The 26,910-nt window shown below is 44.3% G+C and overlaps 1 protein-coding gene across 1 annotated transcript; it reads left to right on the top strand.

Moving 5' to 3' along the window:
• The first annotated feature begins 22,662 nt into the window (after nucleotides 1-22,662).
• Nucleotides 22,663-26,787, top strand: OLIG2 (oligodendrocyte transcription factor 2). The gene is made up of 2 exons (XM_040339689.1): nucleotides 22,663-22,732; nucleotides 25,050-26,787. Exon 2 carries the CDS (start codon nucleotides 25,068-25,070, stop codon nucleotides 25,941-25,943), a length of 876 nt encoding a protein of 291 aa, XP_040195623.1. The 5' UTR covers nucleotides 22,663-22,732; nucleotides 25,050-25,067; the 3' UTR covers nucleotides 25,944-26,787.
• The last annotated feature ends 123 nt before the right edge of the window (nucleotides 26,788-26,910 follow it).

The following is a 26,910-nucleotide window of genomic DNA, read 5'->3' as shown; positions in this document are numbered from 1 at the left end:
TGGTGCAGCCACAGTAATGAGGCCACTCTGCAAGCACCCCACAGGGGTTAAAACCAGCGGTGCGGAGACGATACAATGCACCCTCGTGGCCTGTCAAATGTTCTCTGAAGAGTGATCTGAACGTGGATTGCTCTTTACACATCACAGCACATGTGAACAAGCCCTTATTTTAGTGGTTGGTGGGTAGTAAAACCCCCACGGTTGAACCACATTTCTACCACCTCTCAACTGTGGCGAGGGTGTACACATGGAGTGATGATTTGTTGCTGCGGCAAAAAATTATACCCCCTGTCATGTTCGGGCACTACCAGGGCCGGCCCAAGACATTGTGCTGCCTGGGACAAAGAATTAAATGATACCCCCCCAGCTGGTGGCTAGGCCTGTTTGTTTTCATTCTGGGAGTGGCTTAGGGCAGAGGTGGGTGACTCACAGGTAGCATCACTATCACCTCCCTCTTCTTTTTAGAAGGTGCTAGAAAGAGAGAAGGAGAGATGAGGTGGAGCTGCCTGGGGTATTTTAAAGGGCCTTGACCAATCCCCAACTTGGATTGGCAGGGGGCAGGCCTACTCAAATACCTAGGGTCAGCCCAGCTGGGGAGGAGTTGTCGAGTGGAAGAGCTAGAGTGAGAGAGTGTGGAGGCTGTCGGGGGCCCACGGAGAGTTACCAAGTCTGGGGGGGGGGGGGCTGACCTTGGCCCAAGGCTCGGGTGCATCCAGGAGGAGAGAAGAGATCCTCGAAGGAGATGCACATGAGAGAGCAAGGAGAGGACAGCAGGAGAGAACACTGCTAAGAGTCTCCAGGGAGGACTACTGGTCACAACCAGGAGGGCTAGTGAGTGAAGCACAGTTGGGAGGACTGGGGAGGCACACCTGAGAGAGCTGGGAGTTTGCAGTCTGAGATGGGTGCGGAACCAAAAGAGAGGACTATGGAAAGGGCAGTGGAAAGGGGTCATTGCAGCCAGGCTGGTTGGAAGGGCCTGAAGAGAGCTATCTGGGAGTGGTAGCTGAATAGAGGATAGCTATCACCTGAACTATTCTACACTACAGGGGCCCTATGGAAGATACGCCGCTCGTATCTTAGCCTAATTTAAGCGTATCTGGTTTCCAGAATACGCTTAAGTTTACGACGGCGTATCGACTGATAAGCCGGAGTAACTCTTACTGAATCTAGCCCAGTGTATTCTCTTCTCTCCCGACGCAAGATAATAAGCGTAGGCGGGGGGGCCCTGGGGACGATCGGGCCCCTTACAGGTGTAATGCAAAAAAAAACGGAGGGGGGCAGGCCAGGTCTGTAAGGGGCCCTGGGGACCATTGAGTCCCTTACATGTGTAATGCAAAAAAAAATGCCTGTATCCCCCTGATGGCAGCCCTGCCGGCCCATAAGACTGGCACTACACTAACAGTGTAGCACAAGTCAGCAGGGACACTTTCCGTGCTGCCCCCCTGCAAAGTGCTGCCCTAGGCCTGGGCCTTGTTGGCCTAGGCCAGGATACAGCGCTGCGCGTACACACGATCATTTTTCAGCATGTAAAAAAAAACGTTGTTTTTCAGCATGTCGAAAAAACAAAATTTTCCCAACTTTATCATTAAAACGACGTTGCCCACACACCATCGTTTTAAAAAAAGTATCTAGCAAAGCGCGGTGACGTACAACGCGTACGACGGCACTATCAAGGGGAAGTTCTATTCGCCTTTGGGCTGCTTTAGCTGAATCCGTGTTAGTAAAAGACGATTTGCGCTTTTTTGTCAGTTACAGCGTGATGAATGTGCTATCTCCATTACGAACGCTAGTTTTACCAGAATGAGCGCTCCCGTCTCATAACTTGCGTCTGAGCATGTGCAGGTTTTTTTCGTTGTTTTAGCCCACACACGATCATTTTTTACAACCCAAAAAACGTCATCGTTAAAAACTACGTTAAAAAATGCAGCATGTTTGAATTTTTTTTTTGTCATTTTTCAGAACCTGAAAAATTATGTGATCATTTTAAATGACGTTTTTGAAAAACAATGTTTTTTTCATGCCGAAAAATGATCGTGTGTACGCGGCATTAGAGTTTTCTGTAGCATTATACATGACCCTTTGGTAATTTCAGGGGCGCACTTGAGGTCCCCTATAACCAGAAAGTTGACCACCGCTGATTTAAACAATATTCGCTTTCCCGGAGTTCAGATTTAACCACTTCCCTACCGACGCATTTTTACCAAAAATATGTAGAAGAATACGTATCGGCCTAAACTGAGGGAAAAAAATGTTTTTTTTTTAAATAAATTGTGATATTTATTAAGTAAAAAAGTAATAAATTGTGTTTTTTTTTCCGCTCTTCTTTTGTTTATAGCGCAAAAAATAAAAACCGCAGAGATGATCAAATACCACCAAACGAAAGCTCTATTTGTGGGGGGAACAAAACATAAAGATTTAGTTTGGGTACAGTGTTGCATGACCACGCAATTGTCATTCAAAGTGCAACAGCGCTGACAACTAAAAATTGGTCTGGGCAAGAAGAGGATGAAAATGCCCTGTATGAAAGGGGTTCAAATTAGCAAAAAGGAGAAATATGGACACAGCACCCTACAAATCAATCCAAATCTAAGAAAATAATTTTTTTTTTAACTTTAGATAAACCTTAACCATTTGAGACCCGCGCTGTAGACGAAAGACGTCCACAGCGCGGCTCTCAACTGCCGGGTGAACGTCCCTGGACGTCCTTTTATGTGCATTCCCCACGCGCGCCGCTGGGGGCGCGCAGCGGGGAAACACTGTGCCTGGCGCATCGCTGAGATGCCGATATGCGTGCCTGGCGGCCGCGATGTCCGCCGGGTGCCCGCGATCGGCGGTGACAGCAGGGAAGTGGATTTGTGTGTGTAAACACAGAGCTCCACGTCCTGTCAGGGAGAGAGGAGACCGATCTGTGTCCCTTGTACATAGGGACACAGCATCGGTCACCTCCCCCAGTCACCCCCTCCCCCCACACAGTTAGAACACACCCATGGAATACATTTAACCCCTTCCTCACCCCCTAGTGTTAACCCCTTCACTGCCAGTCACATTTATACAGTAATTAGTGCATTTTTATAGCACTGATCGCTGTATAAATGTGAATGGTCCCAAAATTGTGTCAAAAGTGTCTGATATGTCCGCCGCAATATCGCAGGCCTGAAAAAAAAATCGCAGATCGCCGCCATTACTAGTAAAAAATAAAAAATAAATCATAAATCTATCCCCTATTTTGTAGGCGCTATAACATTTGCTCAAACCAATCAATATACGCTTATTGCAATTTTTTTAACAAAAATATGTAGAAGAATACGTATCGGCCTAAACCAAGGAAAAAAATATATTTTTTAAAAAAATATTGGGATATTATTATAACAAAAATATTGTGTGTTTTTTCAAAATTTTCGGTCTTTTTTTGTTTATAGCGCAAAAAATAAACATTGCAGAGATGATCAAATACCACCAAAAGAAAGCTCTATTTGTGGGGAAAAAATGATAAAAATATAATTTGGGTACAGTGTTGTATGACTGCGCAATTGTCATTCAAAATGCGTCAGCGCTGAAAGCTGAAAATTGGTCTGGGCAGGAAGGGGGTTTAAGTGCCCAGTAATGAAGTGGTTAAGGTAAAAAAAAGAAAGAAATACAAACTTTCTTTTGGCAAAACTGTCTTCCAAAAATGATATTATTTTGTATGCAATCTAAAGATAAAAAGGACATAACAAAACAAAGACAATTAATTTCTGTCTTGTTTGACTGATGTTAAAATAAAAACTAATTGTATTACTGTTTATAAAAAGTAAAAGTTTCTTTGTATCATTTTGTTCTCTTTAGTATAGCATACAACACAATTTCTTGTGAAAATATTTAAAATGGCAACACTGGGCCAAATTCTCAAAAGAGATACGCGGACTTAACTAAAGTTTTCTAAATTTACACGGCGCGTATCTTTGCGCCCGATCTTCAAAACGAGTTAAGCCTAGATTTCCGGATTTTCAGTCCTACCTAAAATAGTTACACCTGCGCATCCCCGGGCGCAAATTACGCTAGTCTCGCCGCTGTTTTTTATAGGCAAAGATGCAAATGAGGGAGTTAGGGCGATTCTCAAAATTAAGTGTGTGCGGCGTATTTTCCGCCCTGTGCGCACCTGTTAGTTGCCCTGTGTAAATTTCCACATTATAAAAGCAGCCCTAATTTTACACATGCCGTGGAAGGGTTTGCTGAAGGTAGTGACTAGAGCTATAGTTGTGAAGGATCTGTCTGGAAAAATGCCTGGGACATCAATGATTCTGACGGCACTTGCCACCTTACAGGCACAAAGGAGGAGGAGGGCACAGAGGAGGAGGATGAGGGCACAGGAGAGAGTTTATCGGCCACGGCGTGATCTGTTTCAAATGCCAGATTATGAGGTGTATGGCAACTACAGGTTTGATAGGGAAGCCATCCTGGAGATCACCCAACTACTTCAGGAGGATCTTATCACCCCAACCAGACGCTCCCATGCCCTGACACCTCTACATAAAGTGATGGCAACCCTCCATTTTTTATCCACAGGCTCATTCCAGCGTGCATCTGGAGGTCTGGCTGGGATGGTGCAGTCGACAATGAGCCGATGTGTCCATCAGGTGGTCCCTGCCATACTGCGGCGCATGACCAACCAATTTGTCAAGCCCACCCAGGAGGAGCAGCGTCTGCAAGCCATGACTGACTTTTACAGCATTGCTGGCTTCCCAAGGACCATCGGGGCGATAGACTGCACCCATGTGGCACTACAGCCCCCCCCATGAAACTGAACACCTGTTCAGAAACAGAAAGGGGTGGCATTCCATCAACGTCCAGATGATTGTAGATGCCCATGGCCTCATCTGGCACGTTTGTGCCAAGTTTCCAGGGTCGTGCCACGACAGTTTTATTCTACGGCAGACCAAGATCTACCAAGACTTGGAGATGAACGTTTATGGAGACAGCTGGCTGATTGGTGAGTGACATTGGTGTCAGGTATGCCCCCCCCCATGATGCAAACATCACAAGGGGCACATGCATGACTAATATCCTCCTGTCTTTTCCCTTACAGGTGACTCTGGATATGCGTTGGGACCCCATCTCATGACCCCTTTTAGGAACCCCCAAACACCCGGAGAACTGAAATTCAACGAGGTGCACATCCAGACCCGGTCAATAGTAGAGCGGACATTTGGCCTTCTCAAGTCCAGATTCAGATGCCTTGACAAGACTGGGGGTACACTCTTGTATTCCCCAGACTTTGTCTGTCAAATTATTGGGGCATGTTGCATCCTCCATAATTTTGCTCTGAGAAGGGGCCTGCATGTTGAGATATGTCCTGACCTAACCCCCCACCCAGGCAATCCCCCCCCCCCAACCACCTCTACCCGGTCTGCTGAGGGCCAGGCAATAAGGAGACAACTGGCTGAAGGCATCTTTGCCCAGTAAATGGACCTTAATTATCTTTATTTTTTTGCTTTGCCAACAAAAAATCAGAGATTATGTGACCTTTAAACATTTACTTTGCACAAAAAATGCACATTACTTATATGACAATGAGAATGTCTTTTTTTTTACAAAACGCACATTAATTATCTCACAATGAGAATGCATGAATGCACGCCACTGTGGTCCCTAGCACAGACACATCACATGCACATCGAATTGGATTAGATCCAAGTACCCCCCCTTTGGTACTTGGGAGCAGTAACGCCCCGCCACGGCTCCAATTATGTCACTGTGCATTCATACACCATTCAGGAACCTGGGATGACTTCTCCCTGGTCCTGGGGATCCCTACTCCACCAAAACTGAGGGTGACACCCTTATGTTTTTAGGAATGCCACCCCCCCCACATTCACACATCATTCACACACATAAACCAAATCATAAGTACAGTATAATAAAAATAAAAAAATAAAAAAGTACCCCTGCAACTTACTGATGTTGCCGAGTGCTCCTTCTGGGCTGACCACGGCATGGGAACGGCCACGGCCACGGCCGACTGGGGGATCTTCACGGGGGGGGGTCTGTGCAGGGGAGGGAGTATCTTCAGGGGGGGGGGGGTCTGTGCAGGGGAAGAAGGAGCCTCCCCTGGAGTCTGTCCTCCTGCTGGCCTGCCCTCCAAGGCCACGGCTATCCTTGTCAGACAGGCAGTCATGTCAGCCGTATTAGCCTGGCCAGCCCGGGTATTGGCCTGCACAGCCCGGGTATTGGCCAGCACAGCCTGGGTCAGGGCAGTCACCTCCTGGGCCATGCCTGTTGTGGCGTTCTTCAGGTCCCACAAACACGTGATGACCCCCACTGAGTTGGTGGCCACGTCACCCAGTGACTCCCTCATTAAACCCAGGCTGTGCTCCACCTTGCTCATTGTTTTTTTAATTTCACCCAGACTGCGGGTCTGCCGGGCATTGTCCCTCAGCAGACTGACCGGCAGACGCACAAACCCCCCCCTGGTTTCCGGGGTCGGCCTCCTACTTGCCCCTGAGGCTTGTGGCCTTGGAGGAGGGGTTGGAGTGACCCATGGGGGCTGCTGCATGTTGGAGGAGGGTTGGGAGGGGCCACCCATGATGGTGGCCTGACTGCTGGGAGCCTCTGGGGTACCCTCAGGGGATGATTTAAAGGTCCTATCTTGGCCCATCAGGATTTGCTGGCCGATATCAATATTCTCATCTTCCTCCCCCTCATCCTCCTCCCACTCAACATCCAAATTAGGGGAGTTGTGGGCACTCCCCTCCCATGGCGAATCCTGTGCTTCTTGGGACTCTGCATCAGCCTGTCTTGGGGGTGGTGCAGCAGCCTGCCCTGATTTGCCAGCAACCTCCTGCCCTGATGGGGCTGCCACCTCCTGCCCTGATGGGGCTGCCACCTCCTGCCCTGATGGGGCTGCCACCTCCTGGGCTGATGACCCAGCAACCTCCTGGGCTGATGGGGCTGCAACCTCCTGGCCATCTGGGGAGGACACAAAACAATCACAGGTTGGTGGATCCACACACTTGGCACATCTTCCCTTCCCCCACCCACACATGCTAATCACCAGATAGAAAATAAAAAAAACTTACCTGTCCTCACAGGAGGATCAGAGTCAAAGCCAGGCAGGCCCACCACCTGCTGTGGGTGGAAACACTGGGCCACTGCCCATTCCTCCTCACTCATCCTGACTGGGCAGGGTCCCCCTCCTCCAGTGCCCCTGGTATGGGCATGCAGCGTTGCCAGCTTGTTCCGGGACACGATCTTCAAATCGTTTATTTTTTTTTTAACTCCAGCGATGGTCCTGGCCTCCCCCCCCCCCCCCCCGCCGCATTGATCCGATCTTTTTAAGGATCTCCTTCCTCCTGGCCGGGGTGGTGTTGTGGCTCTCAGGGCCATGGAGAAAACGCCCATATTTTATGACACCCTGAGCAAGAATATGCTTCTCTGCCACTGTAAAATTTAGCTTCCTGCGCTTGGTGGCCATCACAGACACCACCCAGCAACAGGAAACTCACCCAAAAAACAATCAACAATACACACACAACAAAGAAAAAAAAACAGCAAAAAAAAACACAAACAGACAGCTACTATAAATTCAAAAACAAACAGGCAAAAAAGGGAAACAAAAAACAATCACACACCAAAAAAGAAACACTTATCAAAAACAAACAGGCAAAAAATCAAAACAAATAACAAATTATCAAAAACAAACACCAACTATACTCTACAACTCCTCAACAACTTTTCTCACAAACAAATCTTACCAACAAACACTGACAAACGTTCAAAGCAGAAGCAACTTGCTTTAGGAAGGGAACACAGGGAAATACTTTTGCAAGGGAAGTGTGTTTGACTGGGGCTATTTAGACACAGGGCGATCCTCAAACTAAGTACGCTTGGCCTTTTACCTATCTTACTGATTGCGATGAGCAAAGTTCTGCACATGCCCAGTGAGGTCCAGATTCGTGCGCGCATGCGCAGTACGGCCGGCCCTTCATTTGCATGGGGTCACGGCTCATTACAATGAAGCACGCCCACTTCATTCCCACTTGCCATAACCACGCCTTACGCCTTGGAATTTAGGTTAAGGATGGCGCAATTTTGTGCGCAAATGCGCTGAGGATACGGAACTTACGACACCAACTTAGGGCGCCGTAACTTAAATGACATAAGTTAGGTAATACTAAATTTGCACAGCTTTTTGAGAATTTGGCCCACTATTTCCAAATGGAGGATAAATGTACAGTACAGACCAAAAGTTTGGACACACCTTCTCATTCAAAGAGTTTTCTTTATTTTCATGATTATGAAAATTGTAGATTCACACTGAAGGCATCAAAACTATGAAATAACACATGTGGAATTATACATAACAAAAAAGTGTGAAACAACTGAAAATATATTTCATATTCTAGGTTCTTCAAAGTAGCCACCTTTTGCTTTGATTACTGCTTGGCACACTCTTGGCATTCTCTTGATGAGCTTCAAGAGGTAGTCACCTGGCGCAGCACCCCATCACTCTCCTTCTTGGTCAAATAGCCCTTACACAGCCTGGAGGTGTGTTTGGGGTCATTGTCCTGTTGAAAAATAAATGATGGTCCAACTAAACGCAAACCGGATGGAATAGCATGCCGCTGCAAGATGCTGTGGTAGCCATGCTGGTTCAGTATGCCTTCAATTTTGAATAAATCCCCAACAGTGTCACCAGCAAAGCACCCCCACACCATCACACCTCCTCCTCCATGCTTCACGGTGGGAACCAGGCATGTAGAGTCCATCCGTTCACCTTTTCTGCGTCGCACAAAGACACGGGGGTTGGAACCAAAGATCTCAAGTTTGGACTCATCAGACCAAAGCACAGATTTCCACTGGTCTAATGTCCATTCCTTGTGTTCTTTAGCCCAAACAAGTCTCTTCTGCTTGTTGCCTTTCTTTAGCAGTGGTTTCCTAGCAGATATTCTACCATGAAGGCCTGATTCACACAGTCTCCTCTTACCAGTTCTAGAGATGTGTCTGCTGCAAAAGGAAGAACCTAGAATATGAAATATATTTTCAGTTGTTTCACACTTTTTTTGTTATGTATAATTCCACATGTGTTCATTCATAGTTTTGATGCCTTCAGTGCGAATCTACAATTTTCATAGTCATGAAAATAAAGAAAACTCTTTGAATGAGAAGGTGTGTCCAAACTTTTGGTCTGTACTGTATATATCTCCATATATATATATATATATATATATCATGTGTGTGTGTGTGATGTAATACAATAATAAAAATTATAATAAATAAATACTATGTATATATATATATATATATATATATGTATATATATGTGTGTGTGTGTGTATATATATATGTATATTAATATGAATAAATAAATAAATAAGAATAAATAGTAGAAATATATATATATATATATATATATATATATATATATATATATATATATATATATATATATATATATATATATATATTGTTTATGTGTATTTTAACTGGTATATAAGCAAATTTGTACAAACAGTTTAAGCAAATAAAAGATTTCTGTATATTCATTAAAGGGGTTGTAAAGGTACAATTTTTTTCCTAAATAGCCTCCTTTACCTTAGTGCAGCCCTCCTTCACTTACCTCATCCTTCCATTTTGCTTTTAAATGTTTTTATTTCTTCTGAGAAATCCTCACTTCCTGTTCTTCTGTCTGTAACTCCACACAGTAATACAAGGCTTTCTCCCTGGTGTGGAGTGTCGTGCTCGCCCCCTCCCTTGGACTACAGGAGAGTCAGGACGCCCACTAACACACAGCTCCTTTCTCTATCTGCAACATAGAGAGCGTCCTGACTCTCCCGTAGTCCAAGGGAGGGGGCGAGCACGACACTCCACACCAGGAAAAAAGACTCTCATTACTGTGTGGAGTTACAGACAGAAGAACAGGAAGTAAGGATTTCTCAGAAGAAATAAGGACATTTAAAAGCAAAATGGAAGGATGAGGTAAGTGAAGGAGGACTGCACTAAGGTAAAGGAAGCTATTTAGGAAAAACAAAATGTACCTTTACAATCCCTTTAAGCTTCTACAATCATTTTTAGATCAAATTTAAACAAGGATTAGATGTAACAATGACTTAAAAGTATTTGCATATAACTTTATGTATTTATTTATTCTCATTACATTATTTTTTTATTATTGTATTGCATCACACACACACACACATATATATATATATATATATATATATATATATATATATATATATATATATATATATATATATATATATATTTAATGTGTGTGTGTGTGCGAGTGATGTAATACAATAATAAAAAATAATGTAATAAGAATAAATAAATACAATATATATATATATATATATATATATATATATATATATATATATATATATATATATATATATATATATATAATATCTGTAATATGAATAAATAAATAAATAAATAAATAAGAATAAATACAAATATATATATATTGTTTATGTCTATTTTAATTTAAGCAAATACAAGATTTCTGTATATTCATATATTCTTTAAGCTTCTGCAAAACTTCATCTATCATTTTTAGATCAAATGAAAACAAGGATTAGTTGTAACAATGACTGCATTAAAAAAAAATAACAGCAGTTCTGCTCCATGCTCAAAAACATTGCCTCTACAGGAGTTTTGTGTTCTGCAACTCAATGTTCTCCTATGTGTCCATACACATTAGAGCGTTTACAGCAGTGGTTCTCAACCTGGGGGTCGGGACCCCCTTGGGGGTCAAATGAGGATTTTCCAGGGGTCCCCAAAACCTGGGCTGTTCCTGAAGCCTGCGGCCGCCCACTCAGCCTCTTCACAGCCGCTCCTTCAGTTCACGGCATAGCTGGGGGGCATTGACTAGAGGTCAGCTGACTGGTGAGGAATGTGAAGTGGGAGGGGCTGGATGAGACCCTATCTGCTGATTTCAGCATAGGTGTCACTGCTACGAGAAACCACAAAGTCGGAGACACCGTGAGTAACACTAGCTGTGATTAGAGTTGCCCTTAAAAGTCCCCACTACAGTTCTCAGATCAGCAGATGACCTTGATCAAGAGCACCTAAGTTAGCTGTTCCCAACTCCCCGCCAGCACTGCCATTGATCCCATACTCCCCGCCAGGGAGTAAGAGAAGGAATACAAATAGAGACTACATGGAAGGGAGAGGAAAAGAGGGGGAGAAACAAAGAAAAAGGGAGAGAAAGAATAAGAGAAAGAACAAGAAAGACGTCTAGAGAGGGATGGGGATAACAAACAACAAATTAGGATAGAGAGAGATAAAAGGGAAAGAAAAGAGGAACAGAGAGAGAGAGAGACTATACTAAAATGTACTATAAGGGGTTTTAATACTGAGTGGAAGGGATTTAGGGAGCGCTACAGTAAATGTCTGTGGGTTAGGTCTTGTCTTCTCTTGTCTTGGGTGCCGACAACTCATGATAGGAAAATTATTTTACCGTTAGGGGTCCCCACAACTTGAAGCATTTTATCAAGGGGTCACGGCACTAGACAGGTTGAGAACCACTGGTTTACAGGCATATTTTGAGATCAATGTTTAGAGGCAGGAAAAAAAAAAAACCTTCTCATTTGCGTTTCTGATTGGAGCTCACTGCCAAAAAAAAATAAAACTCTCCTAAACTCATCTTAACTTTGTACAAAAAATGCTTTATGAGAGTGTTTTTTACTCCAAAGAGAACAGACTTTTTTTAAGCCCAGTGTGCAACAAGGGGAAACGAATACTAAGTTTATATTAGTTTACTGAATGTGGCCACTAGGTGGGGCTAAATTCAATCAAACAAGAATTCTTGGTATGTCTGTATGAATTATGGTACTAAAAAAATTTGACACTTTGTAAGCTTGGGACAAAAAGTGTATGGGAACCTTAATTTATAATACTAATTCATTGGGGAAGATTTAGTAAAAAAGTTGCACAAAGACTCTGATGCCGTTGTACATAGTAACCAATCAGCAACCAATAGTAGCCAATCAGCTTCCGGATTTATTGTCAAAGCTTAATTGAACAAGCTGAAGTTAGAAGCTGATTGGTTATTATGAACAGTTGCACCAGGTTCTGTGTGCACCAGTTTTAGTAAATCCCCCTCCAAGGAATCAGTATTATGCATTAAGACCGTCATACACGAATAATCGTCCGAAAATCTGTCATTTGGAGCAATCTTCCAGTTAACCACTTAAGCCCCGGGCCATTATGCAGGTAAAGGACCTGGCCAGTTTTTGCGATTCTGCACTGCGTCGTTTTAACTGACAATTGCGCGGTCCTGCGACGTAGCTCCCAAACAAAATTGGCGTCCTTTTTTTCCCACAAATAGAGCTTTCTTTTGGTGGTATTTGATCACCTCTGCGGTTCTTATTTTTTGCGCTATAAACAAAAATAGAGCGACAATTTTGAAAAAAAATGAAATATTTTTACATTTGGTGTAATAAATATCCCCCAAAAAAGATATAAAAAAACATTATGTGTTCTCAGTTTAGGCCGATACGTATTCTTCTACCTAATTTTGGTAAAAAAAAATCGGAATAAGCGTTTATTGATTGGTTTGCGCAAAAGTTATAGCGTTTACAAAATAGGGGATAGTTTTATGGCATTTTTATTAATATTTTTTTTTTTTTACTACTAATGGCGGTGATCAGCGATTTTTTTCATGACTGCAACTAGGGTTGTCCCGATACCGATACTAGTATCGGTATCGGGACCGATTCCGAGTATTTGCGGGAGTACTCGTACTCCCGCAAATACCCCCGATACCCAAATAGAATACTTTTCCCCCCCCCCGCCGCCGCCGCCGCCGCCGTGACGCCGCATCCCGCCGCCATTCGCCGCATCCCCGCTGCCGCCGACTGTGTCATACGCCGGGAACATTACAGCTTTGAATAGCTGTAATGATTGGCGCCGCGCATAGACACTCCCCCTCGCTCGGGTGAACTGTCCAATCCCGAGCGAGGGGGAGTGTCTATACGCAGCGCCAATCATTACAGCGATTCAAAGTTGTAATGTTCCCGGCGTATGACACAGTCGGCGGCAGCGGGGATGCAGGTAAGTGGGACATGGCTGCATGGGGGGAGACGCTGGATACATGGGGGGGGAGACGCTGGATGGGGGGAGACGCTGGATACATGGGGGGGAGACGCTGGATGGGGGGAGACGCTGGATACATGGGGGGGAGACGCTGGATACATGGGGGGGAGACGCTGGATACATGGGGGGGAGACGCTGGATGGGGGGAGACGCTGGATACATGGGGGGGAGACGCTGGATACATGGGGGGGAGACGCTGGATGGGGGGAGACGCTGGATACATGGGGGGGAGACGCTGGATACATGGGGGGGAGACGCTGGATACATGGGGGGGAGACGCTGGATACATGGGGGGAGACGCTGGATACATGGGGGGAGACGCTGGATACATGGGGGGGAGACGCTGGATGGGGGGGGAGACAATGGCTGCATGGGGGGAGACGCTGGATGGGGGGAGACAATGGCTGCATGGGGGGAGACGCTGGATGGGGGGAGACAATGGCTGCATGGGGGGAGACGCTGGATGGGGGGAGACAATGGCTGCATGGGGGGAGACGCTGGATGGGGGGAGACAATGGCTGCATGGGGGGAGACGCTGGATGGGGGGGAGACATGGCTGCATGGAGGGAGACGCTGGATGGGGGGAGACAATGGCTGCATGGGGGGTGACAATGGCTGCATGGGGGGTGACAATGGCTGGATGGGGGGAGACAATGGCTGCATGGGGGAGACGCTGGATGGGGGGAGACAATGGCTGGATGGGGGGAGACAATGGCTGGATGGGGGGTGACAATGGCTGCATGGGGGGTGACAATGGCTGCATGGGGGGTGACAATGGCTGCATGGGGGGAGACAATGGCTGCATGGGGGGAGACGCTGGATGGGGGGAGACAATGGCTGGATGGGGGGTGACAATGGCTGCATGGGGGGTGACAATGGCTGCATGGGGGGTGACAATGGCTGCATGGGGGAATACATTGCTGGATGGGGGGATACATTGCTGCATGGGGGGAGACAATGGCTGCATGGGGGGTGACAATGGCTGCATGGGGGGAGACAATGGCTGCATGGGGGGAGACAATGGCTGCATGGGGGGTGACAATGGCTGCATGGGGGGAGACAATGGCTGCATATGTGGGGGGACATGGCTGCATTTGGGGACACATTTAAAAAAAAGTATCGGTATCCGGTATCGGCGACTACTTGAAAAAAAGTATCGGTACTCGTACTCGGTCCTAAAAAAGTGGTATCGGGACAACCCTAACTGCAACATTATGGCGGACACATCGGACAATTTTGACACATTTTTGGGACCATTGTCATTTTCACAGCGAAAGTGCTATATAAATGCACTGATTACTGTGAAAATGACAATTGCAGTTTAGGAGTTAACCACTAGGGGGCGCTGTAGGGGTTAAGTGTGACCTCATATGTGTTTCTAACTGTGGCGTCAGTGATCGTCGTTCCCTATATCAGGGAACAGACGATCACTGACATTGCCACAGTGAAGAACGGGGAAGGTGTGTTTACACACAGCTCTCCCCGTTCTTCAGCTCCTGTGACCGATCACGGGACACTGGTGGTGATCGGGTCCGCGGGTCTCGCGGGCGTGGTCCCCGAGCTTCTGACCGGGCCCGCGCGACCCACAGCTGGGCTCTTAAAGGCGACGTACCTGTACGTGCCTGTGCCCAGCCGTGCCATTCTGCCGACATATATCATCCTTAAGTGGTTATTGGCAACAAATACAAAGTCAGTTTTGACTTTTCAGAGCCCAAAAAATCGAAGGAACGTTAAATTGAAAGGTTAGTGGGTTACTCATCTGTTAAAACTGTTAGAACTGTTTGCAATGCGCATATGTAAAATGGACAAAAAAAAATGATTAATTTCTGTCCATTGAAGGATTTATTATTCAAAATTCGGTCACTACATGATGGCACGGGGTTTCGTTATTGGAAAATAAGTTTGAACAATTTTTCGTATAGTGTATGGCTAGCATTAGTTTGTGAAAATATTGCCTGCTCACATATTGCAATAATACTATTTCTGAATTGAATGTTTATATGTGACTTATAACTTGAATTTTCCAATGAATATACAGTGAAACCTCAGATTGTAAGTAAGGCGGTTAACGAGCATTTTCGCAATACGAGCACTGATTTATTTATTTTTCTGACTCGGTTTGCGAGTGTTGTCTCGCAACACAAGCAGGATTCAAGCCACAGTGGTGTGTAGTACAGTAGTACAGCATACAGAAAGAAAGAAAGAAAGAAAGAAAGAAAGAAAGAAAGAAAGAAAGAAAGAAAGAAACTGGAAGAAAAGAAAGAGACAGCAAGAAAGGAAGGAAGGAAAAAAAAGTAAAAGGAAGGAAGAGAGAGAAAGCAAGAAAGAGAGAAAGAAAGAAAGGGGAAGGAAGAAACGGAGAGCAAGAAAGGAAGGAAGGTAAAAGGAAGAGAGAGAGAGAGAAAGAAAGAAAGATGAATACTGGACAAATAATATGTGGCTCCTTATAGTGCATTTCCCTGGAGTTTCCTTTAAGAAATCTTTCTAGGGTTGAGCGAACCGAACTGTAAAGTTCGGGTTCGTACCGGACTTTTGGGTTTTTGGTACCCGGACCCGACAATTTACTGTAAGTTCGGGTTCGGTGTTCGGAAATGTAATGGCGCGCTGCAGGGCAGCCAATCACCATTTGTTTTAATTGTGTGACCTAGAAGCCATCACAGCCATGCCTACTAACGGCATGGCTGTGGTTGGCCAGTGCAGCATGTGATCCAGCATGTGACCCAGCCTCTATATAAGCTAGAGGCACATAGCACAGCACGTCACTCTGCTTTAGATAGGGTAGGGAAAGGCTGCTGCTGCTCTGAGGGAGAGAATTGGATAGGAGTCAGACTGTCCTGCTTCAGAAATCAAATTACAACAGCACTGCATATGTTCCTGTGAGATACACCCTTTAGATATTTTCTTCTATTGTGCTATTCAAAAAACATCCATTTAGGGGGGAAAAAAATTGCAGTGTTTTCTCCAGTGTTTGCAGTGTTTCCTCCATATCTGTACGTGTGAGATAAACACTTTAGATACTGTTCTTCTATTGTTCTATTCAAAAAACACCCATTTATTGCAAAAACATATATTTTGCAGTGTTTTCTCCAGTGTTTGCAGTGTTTCCTCCAGTGTTTGCAGTGTTTCCTCCAGTGTTTGCAGTGTTTCCTCCACATCTGTACGTGTGAGATAAACACTTTAGATACTGTTCTTCTATTTTGCTATTCAAAAAACACCCACAAAAAATATATTTTGCAGTGTTTTTTTATTTTTATGTATTTTATGTTATTTTAAGTTATTTCCCTATCCACATTTGTTTGCAGAGTACTTGCCATGCTCTTACCAACATTTTTCTGCCATTTGCAGCCCTCTAGCCCTTTCCATTACTTTTTTAGAGACATTTTAGTACTCAAAAGTTTGGGTCCCCATTGACTTCAATGGGGTTCGGGTTCGGGGGCAAGTTCGGGTCAAGTTCAGGTCCCGAACCCGGACTTTTTTTCCGAAAGTTCGGCCAAACCCATCAAACCCAAACATCCAGGTGTCCGCTCAACACTAATTCTTTCTTTACACATAATAAATCGTGAAACTGTTGTAGATAATACGGAACGGACATATTAACCACTTCATTACTGGGCACTTAAACCCCCTTCGTGTCCAGACCAATTTTCAGCTTTCAGCGCTGACGCATTTTGAATGACAATTGCGCGGTCATACAACACTGTACCCAAATTATATTTTTATCATTTTTTCCCCACACATAGAGCTTTCTTTTGGTGGTATTTGATCATCTCTGCGATTTATTTATTTTTTTGCGCTATAAACAGAAAAAGACAGAAAATTTTGAAAAAAAACACAATCTTTTTTACTTTTTGTTATAATATCCCATTTTTTTTTTTTTATATATTTTTTTCCTCGGTTCAGGCCGATACGTATTCTTCTACATATTTTTGTTAAAAAAAAGTCGCAATAAGCGATTATTGATTGGTTAGCGCAAAAGTTATAGCGCCTACAAAATAGGGGATAGATTTATGATTTATTTTTTATTTTTTACTAGTAATGGCGGCGATCTGCGATTTTTTTTGTCAGGCCTGCGATATTGCGGCGGACATATCGGACACTTTTGACACAATTTTGGGACCATTCACATTTATACAGCGATCAGTGCTATAAAAATGCACTAATTACTGTATAAATGTGACTGGTAGGGAAGGGGTTAACACTAGGGGGTGAGGAAGGGGTTAAATTTATTCCCTGGGTGTGTTCTAACTGTGTGGGGGGAGGGGACTGACTGGGGAGGTAACCGATGCTGTGTCCCTATGTACAAGGCACACAGATCGGTCTCCTCTCCTCTGACAGCACGTGGAGCTACACACAGAGCTCCATGTCCCTGCTGTGTTCCCGCCGATCGCGTGTACCCGGCGGACATCGTGGCCGCCAGGTACACGCATCGGCTTCCCAGCAATGCGCCGGGACAGTGTTTACCTGCTGCGCGCCCCCCAGCGGCGCGCGCGGGTAATGTAAACAACAGGACGTCCAAAGACGTCCACTCGGCACTTCAGGTCCGCGCTGCAGACGTCTTTTGACGATAGCGCGGATCTGTAGTGGTTAAAAATGAATTTTTAAATGCATCAGTTTTATATTTGCGGTAATTGTAAATAATGGTTCCCAGACCCTTTAAGGGGGATGCATATTAATGTTCCTGCGTGTGTGGAGTGAAGTGGAGTGGACGATGGTGGAGATTCTATTCACACAGCTGGGCAGATCTATGGTGATCGGACGTCTGTAAATTGCGGCTCTGTACGGCATACCCGGTCCATCATATCACTGACAGCACTGTAATGGGTGACTATCCTTGCAGTGCGGCATGTCATGTCCTTCCATAAGCCGACAGATCGGACAGGAGAGGATGGAGTGTGTGGGCACCATATGGTCCAACACAACCACACTGGACGGATAGAAACAATGACAATTCTGCAAACTGTCCTGTCTGTGCTGCCACTTCTCCCTACTGGATATCCATATATTAGATTTCTATAACAGCACACCTTAAAATGGGGCAGAGGCACCAGAACACCCAGTTTGGTCATCTTATCAGTGATGCCCAGTGATGGGCGGAGCCATCATTATCGGATCCGGGCATGACTGGGGGGGGGGGGCACAACATGGCTGTATATATCATATTTTAGGAGATACATAATAACTGTCTTCAAAAGTATATTATTATAATAAAAAATTATAGTAAAAATAATTTATTATGGGTGCTGATTTTTATGAAATATATATATATATATTACCGTATTTATCGGCGTATACCGCGCACTTTTTTGCCCTGAAAATCAGGGCAAAATCGTGGGTGCGCGGTATACGCCGATACACGCTTTCCCGCGCCGAGTTTGAATACTGCGCCGACATATACCGAGCGCAGTACACTCGTGTATTGTCGGGCAGTCTCAGGTCCTCTCGCGCTGACGTCCTGGACGTACAGGACGTCAGCGCGAGAGTTGCCGAGCCTGCCCGATGATACACGAGTGTACTGCGCTCTGTATATGTCGGCGCAGTATTCAAACTCGGCGCGGGAAACGAGCGGGGAGGACGTGAGGACGCCGCAGAAGGACGCCGGACCCGACGAAGAGGACCCCTGAAGCCGCAGACGGACGCCGGACCCGACGAGGCCGCCAATGGACGCCGCGCAAGACACCAAAACTGTAAGTACAAAAAAACTTTTTTCCACAGGAATTCGGGGCAACTTTAAGGGTGCGCGCTATACCCCGATAAATACGGTACATATATAAAATAAAAATGTTACATCTATTAAAGCGGGGGTTCACCCTATGAACGCAAAAAAAATTTTTTTTTTCTTTTACCATAAAATCAGGCATTGTAGCGCGAGCTACAGTATGCCTGTCCCGATTTTTTTACCCCCGTACTCACCTTGTACTCGTACATCGAAGATACCGGGGAATGGGCGTGCCTATGGAGACGGAGGATGATTGACGGCCGGCTCTGGCACGTCACGCTTCTCCGGAAATAGCCGAAATAGGCTTGGCTCTTCACGGCGCCTGCGCATAGCCTGTGCGCAGGCGCCGTGAAGAGCCGAGACCTACTCCGGCTGTCTTCGGGGAGAGTGACGTGCCAGGGCCGGCCGTCAATCATCCTCCCTCTCCATAGGCACGCCCATTCCCCGCGGGAGCCGAAATCTATAATGTACGATTACAAGGTGAGTCCGGGGTTAAAAAAATCGGGACAGGCATACTGTAGCTCGCGCTACAATGCCTGTCTCGATGGTAAAATCAAGTCAGTGAGGGTGAACTACCGCTTTAAGGTAATACGAATATATTTATTTGTTTGTTTTTTTGGGCAACATTGCATGACTCTCTCTAAAGCCTCGTACACACGACCGAGGAACTCGACGGTTGAAACACATAGTTTTCCTCATCGAGTTCCTTGTTAGGCTGTCGAGGAACTCAACAAGGCAAGTTTCTCCATTCCCGTCGAGGAAAAAGAGAACATGCTCTCTTTTTGGCTCGACGGGATCCTCGACAGTTTCCTCGTCGAAAAATGTACACACGACCGGTTTCCTCGGCAAAAAAAAAATCCCAGCAATTTTCTTGCTGGTTTTTGCCGAGAAACTCGGTCGTGTGTACGAGGCAGAGTTTCTCGGCAAAAAACAGCAAGAAACTTTTGCTGTTTTTTTTTTTTTGAACTCGACGAGCCAAAAAGAGAGCATGTTCTCTTTTTCCTCGACGGGAATGGAGAAACTTGCCTTGTCAAGTTCCTCGACAGCCTAACAAGGAACTTGATGAGCAAAGCGATTTATTTTGCCCGTCGAGTTCCTCGGTCGTGTGTACGAGGCTTCAGTCCCTGATGATCTGGCCTCTTCTGATCAGAAACTTTTAGAATTATCTCCTAATAAATCATTAGGTGTGGATTTGCTAATCAGCTCATATAATTCCTCCCCTTTTAATCTATGTCATTCTCATATATTTAATTTGGTTCTAAATACGATTAATCCTACTTATAATTTCTCATTTTCTGTTCATAGAAGATCCGTCTTATCCGTACATTGAGAAAAGGAAGGAGACAGAGGAATTGATCTGCTTTCCCCCCACCATCATTCTGATCAGTCCCTCTCTCAGCCAGGTATTCCATGAGTCTCTCTCTGATCAGTCCCTATCTTTGTCATTTGTCCCATCAGTCCCTCTCTGATCAGCCCCCCTCTATCTCTCAAGGGTTCTCTCCCGATGTCATCAGTCCCTCTCAGTGTCAGGTCTGGTGTCCCATCCTGCATTAGGTTTTCCATCAGCGTCCCATCTGTCCCTCTCTATGCCCATCAGTCCCTTTCTATGCCAGGTGTCCCATCAGTCCCTTTCTATGCCAGGTGTCCCATCAGTCCCTCTCTATGCCAGGTGTCCCATCAGTCCCTTTCTATGCCAGGTGTCCCATCAGTCCCTTTCTATGCCAGGTGTCTCATCAGTCCCTTTTTGTCAGGTGTCTTTTCAGTCCTTCTCTCTTTAAGGTGTCCCCATCAGTTCGTCTATATGTCAAGTTCCCCATCAGTCCCTCTCTATGCCAGGTGTCCTATCAGTCCCTCTCTGTCAGGTGTCCCATCAGTCCCTCTCTCTGTCAGGTGTCCCTATCTTTGTCATGTGTCCCATCAGTCCCTCTCTATGCCAGGTGTCCCATCAGTCCCTCTCTGTCAGGTGTCCCATCAGTCCCTCTCTCTGTCAGGTGTCCCATCAGTCCCTCTCTCTGTCAGGTGTCCCATCAGTCCCTCTCTCTGTCAGTCAGGTGTCCCATCAGTCCCTCTCTCTGTCAGGTGTCCCATCAGTCCCTCTCTCTGTCAGGTGTCCCATCAGTCCCTCTCTCTGTCAGGTGTCCCATCAGTCCCTCTCTCTGTCAGGTGTCCCATCAGTCCCTCTCTATGCCAGGTGTCCCATCAGTCCCTCTGTGTCAGGTGCCCAATCATTCCCACTCAGGGCCGCCATCAGGGGGGTACAGGCATTACACCTGTAAGGGGCAGATGGTCCCCAGGGCCCCCCATTTTATTTTTTTATTTTTTTTCCGTCTGACCCCCCCCTTTAGCAACTCGCGGCAGCCCCCCCCCCCCCCACCCCGTTTTATTTTATTTTTATTTAAAAAGAAAATAATTAATCTGACTTTAGCAACTTGCGGCAGGAGAGAAAACTTGACTTTGCTTTGTTCGTCAGCACAACCCCCCCCCCCCCCCCTGTCCCGTGCCACTTATCATCTTGAGGCTGAAGAGAGAAGAGAAGAGATGACACTTTTGTTACCACAACCCCCCACTTATCATCTCGCTGCAGAAGAGAGAATGCCCCCCCCCTCTGTTCTCTGCTCCAGGGGGGGCCCTGCCTAAAGCTGTGTAAGGGGCCCCAAAATGTGTGATGGCTGCCCTGGCTGCTACGGGAACACAGATGGATGTTTCAGGATGGAGAGCGGGCGAAAGGAGCCAGTAACTATGTCATTTTCTTGCCCCTTCCTTTCCTGAATGAACACATTGAGCAATCGGTACCAATCAATCCTGTGTCCATTCATCACTGAAGCATCATAAACTGCATTTACTATGCTTTCGTTTGTGAATGAGCAGGGAGCCTCAGAGCACTTCCTATCCATTTGACTGTGCAGCTGAGGTTGCAGAGAAAGTGACTGCTAATCTATAATCTATGTCGACAGTCACTTTCGGTCAGAGGGGGCGCTGTCGGGTAGACTGTATGGGGCCCCGTGATTTATAACAGCAGTCCTGCTCTCTATGCCAGGAGTCCCAGCAGTCCCTATCTTCCATTCTTCTAATAGAGGAGAACATTGATGTTTGGAGCTATTCAGGAAGAGGTGAGAAGTTCAGGAGTGAGGAATTTACAAAGAGTTTATTGTTGTTGTTGTTATTATTATTATTATTGTTATTATTATTATTATTATTGTTATTATTATTATTGTTATTATTATTATTATTATTATTATTATTATTATTATTATTATTATTGTTATTATTATTAGTTCCCACTTTTGTTTTAAACATAAAAATATAAAATAAAAACTTTCTTGTGTATTTCACTTTGTAGCTACAGAACAATAATTATAAGTGAGATCATCACAGGCGATCCCCTTCACCCCTTCCTACCTCTCCATAACCCCAGGGACCGGGCTGCCTGTGATTGGCTGGACATTGATGGACGTTGCTTGTGTGCCCCATCTAGGAGTAGAGAGGGGCATTGTGGCCGGTGAGTGTTTGCTCTGGAGCACACACAGGCTGCTGTTTGTACAATCTATTAGGCTCTCACACTGATGAACCCGGTGATGGTGGAGGGCAGGCTTCCGACCCGCAATGTTGCTTTTCAAATAGAATAAAAAAAAGAAACTGTCATTGTCATGCCGAGGGGCGGAGACTTCCCCCCAGCACAGCTGTCATTGGACGCCGCCCGGGCACAAAGCTCGGCTCGCGCCTCTCATTTAGCCCCGAGCAGGTCACGCCCCCTCCGCCCCTGATTGGCTGCCAGCTCCCCCCCCTTGCCCTGAACAATGACATTGTTCTCCTTGGTCTGGGTATAAAAAACAAGGCTGCAGGCAAGGTGCTGCCCATCACTGTGTCACCACAGCACAGAGCTACTGGGATCTACTGCAACTAGCCATAGAGCTGGCCATCTCCTCCAACAGACAAGTAAGTGGCAGGGCAGGGTGGTCCCTGTGCCCAGGAGTGCCAGGGTGGCAAGGGGTTAAATGAGCCTGGGGAACTTTGTAACTTTGGATTCTACTGTATTGTCACCAAAATCAGAGAGATGGGAAATTAAAAAAAAATGTATATATATATATATATATATATATATATATATATATATATATATATATATATATATATATATATATATATATATATATATATATATAAAAAAAATCCAAAGGGTTGCTGCACTTAAAAAAACGTATTTTATGTTGTATATAGTATATAGTTGGTGTTTGTTTTAATAATATATACTTCTTGTCATACTTTCTGCACTGTCAGCAGACTTGAACTAATCAGTACTTAATTTGCCCAATCTGTAGGTTTGAATGTAGTTGTCAAAAAACAAAACAAAAAAACTTTGTTTTGAGTTCAAGCATACTTTTTGTTACATTGTCAGTGTTCAGTACTACATTGCTTTTATGACAGTGTTCATGTTAATATTGCTGTTGTTGGTGTTATTATTGTATCTTGTGTTATCCAGCAGCACTGCTTCTCCTGTGTAGTTTAGGAGATTGGACAGTAGTGATTGTCCTGATATTCCAAACCAGCAGTGTTTTCTTTTGTTCACCTGTTTTATGAGTTTATTGAAATTACCTACATTTAAAAAAATAATAATAATACAAATTTAAAGTTAGAAAAAAAGAAAAAAGAAAAATGACCAACATCTTTTTGTGACCTCAAGGACTTGATTTTTGGATAGTGCTATGATTGCAGGACAGTGTAGGATGACTCCTTTAGTAAATCAGTCTTCCCTCTGCACTGTACTAAATGAGTACGTTTCTACCTATAGAACTGTATGCAACCTTGATGGAGTCAGGTATGATTTAGATGCTTGTTACTGAAGGGTGCCAAGCTACACACCCTCCTACTGACCCAGTGACTGTAAAGTGAGGACCTGATCAAATCAATGTGTAAATGGGTGATAATAGATTCAATCAGGGCTTTCCATCACTACAGTATAAACATTCAGATGGGATACCAATGTAAGAGAATGAATATCAGGAGAAGAAAAGTAGTATACAAAGGCAAGGGGTTAATTGATTCATTATAGATTGGAGACACAATTATCAGATATAACAAATGTTCTAGTTGCACTCTGTAAATTATCACGAGGTTAAATCATTTTTAACTATCAACTTTAGCTTAAAAGTCTTACTATGTCACTTTATTGTATCATTGGGTGTCTGTTTTAGTTGAATGCCTCTACATTTTTATACTTTGAGACTGGATCTATCTATCTATCTATCTATCTATCTATCTATCTATCTATCTATCTATCTATCTATCTATCTATCTATCTATATGTGTATATATATTATCTATCTATAGATAGATAGATGGGTAGATAGATAGATAGATACATTTATAGATAGATTTATTTTACACACTTTTTTTTGCATTTTCTTATGTTGAGACTGGTTAATAAACATAATTAAAAAAAGTGTGTAATATATCATTTCCTTTTTTTTTTGTTGCAAATATATCTATATGAAATTCTATCTACCTATCTCTCTATCTATTTATCTATATATAATATATATATATATATATATATATATATATATATATATATATATATATTATAGATCTATATATAGCCTGCTTCATTTGGAAGTCCGATTTTGTTGTTGGAACTACAAGTGTGACTCTATATAGATAAATAGATAGATAGAGATCTATAAATAAATATATATATATATATATATATATATATATATATATATATATATATATATATATATATATATATATACACATATACATATAAATAGATATATATCTATATAGATAAATATCTATATATAGATATAGATATCTATCTATCTATCTATCTCTATCTATCTATCTATCTATCTATAGATAGATAGATAGATAGATAGATATAGACATATATCTATATATATATATATATATATATATATATATATATATATAGATAGATATATATATATAGATCTCTCTCTCTCTCTCTCTCTCTCCCTCTCTATATATATATTGCTATATAGATGTATAGATATATAAATACATATATATATATATATATATATATATATATATATATATATATATATATATATATATATATATATATAAATATAGCTATATGTAGATGGAAAGATACATCTCTCTCTCTCTCCTTTTTCTTGTAAAGTGTTGCCTAAACTGTTGGCACTATGTAAGTCCTGTATAATACTACTAAGATATACATATGTATATGTGACAATATATGTGACCATATCCCTCTGCTCCGCAGGTCCCCTTCACTCTCCTCATGGATTCTGACGCCAGCATGGGCTCCAGTCGAGCCTCCTCCCCCGAGATGGATGACCTGTACCTGCACATGCGGAAAGGAAGCGGTTTTTCGGCGGCCGTGTCCTCCTCTACCATGGGCGACTGCCCCGCGGAGCTGAGCGCCGAGCTGCGGAACGCCATGGCCATGGCAGCGGCCGCGGGGGACAAGCTAGGGGCGTTCAAGGCGGCGGCCGCGGCAGCCGCAGCGGCAGCGGCCAAGAAGGACAGGAAGCAGATGAGCGAGCCGGAGCTGCAGCAGCTGAGGCTGAAGATCAACAGCCGGGAGAGGAAGAGAATGCACGACCTGAACATCGCCATGGACGGGCTCAGGGAGGTCATGCCCTATGCCCATGGTCCATCCGTGCGCAAACTCTCCAAAATCGCCACCCTGCTCCTGGCACGTAACTACATCCTGATGCTGACCAGCTCCCTGGAGGAGATGAAGAGGCTGGTCAGTGAGATTTATGGGGGGCACCATCACCATGCAGCTGCTGCAGCCGCTGCGGCAGCCGCCTACCACCCATCAGCCTGTGGGGGCATGAGCCATGCAACTCCTTTATCTGGACACCCAGTTGGCCACCCTGTCCACCACCCTCTGCTTCCACCCACAGCTGCTTCCCTCTCAGCTGTCAGGGCAGCCCCACCACCCCCACCCCCTCCTCCTGCCCCTCCATCCTCCAATCATGTCTCGCATGGTCTTCTCAAGGCCCCCAGCCCAAGTTCTGTCCCTTTGGGTGGAGGCTTTCATCACTGGAGTGGCATGCCTTGCCCATGTAGTATGTGCCAGATGCCCACTGCAGCTCACCATCACCTCAGTGGCTCCAGCTTACCCAGACTCACCTCTGATTCCAAATGACTTCCGTGGCAAAAAAGCCCTTTAGAACTTTCTATGTACTTACCAGTCGGCCACGACTTGGAGCAATACTGCCACCAGGCAGAGTAGAGGACTGCCCTGCAGCTTTTAGGGGACGAGTAGATCAATGCTGGAAGGACATGTTCCATGAGGACTCCCCTTTAGGACAACGAAATATGGCAAAGAGGGGGGAAGGGACCGATTAAAGTCCCATACAAATACCAAGTAGACTGAGGTGGTTGGTCGTATCAAAAGTGGCACAGACAATACCATAGTGCAGAATGCTTTACTCATGTATGGTGAAGTCTGTACGATCATACAATAGACACTAGTGTAAAGTGTTGAACAATTTAAAGGATAAGTCAGCAACACATGCGATTTTTTATCGCGTCCACTTACCTACGAAGGAACGATCTACGAATAAAAGCACAAGCCTATACCAGGCCTTCTACATACATCAGCAACGATTTGATCACTGGTGCAAAATCGCACATGTAATGGTGGCAATACACGCTTCAATTTTTTTTATCCCGATCGATGTGCGATTTTCGATCAACACAATCGAATAGGCAAAACTTTCCTTGCAATCGATTTAGACTTGCTTTAGATCAGTAAAGTCTATTGGCCAGGGAGGAAAATGATCAATCATTTTACATCCTTATCCCATTGATTCCATCAAATGGTTAATACCGTCCATTCCAATCAATTTAACTGAGTCTATAGGTCAGGGCAGAAAATGATTGAAATTAATATTCTTATGTGATCAATGGGTGCATAGGTGTGTGCAGCCTATTGCATTAGGGTGTGCACCCCAAAGCTCAAACACACATCTATGTGTGTGTGTGTGTGTGTGTGTATATGTATATATATATATATATATATATATATATATATATATATATATATATATATATATATATATATATATTTTTATATATTTTTTTTATATATATATATACACACACACACA

This window comes from Rana temporaria, chromosome 2 (genome assembly GCF_905171775.1).
Source record: "Rana temporaria chromosome 2, aRanTem1.1, whole genome shotgun sequence".
Taxonomy (NCBI): Eukaryota; Metazoa; Chordata; class Amphibia; order Anura; family Ranidae; genus Rana; species Rana temporaria.
This window is presented reverse-complemented; position numbering and strand designations above follow the sequence as displayed.

Coding starts and splice junctions, on each gene's coding strand:
- OLIG2 (XM_040339689.1), top strand. CDS start 25,068: ATGGATTCTGACGCCAGCATGGGCTCCAGTCGAGCCTCCTCCCCCGAG.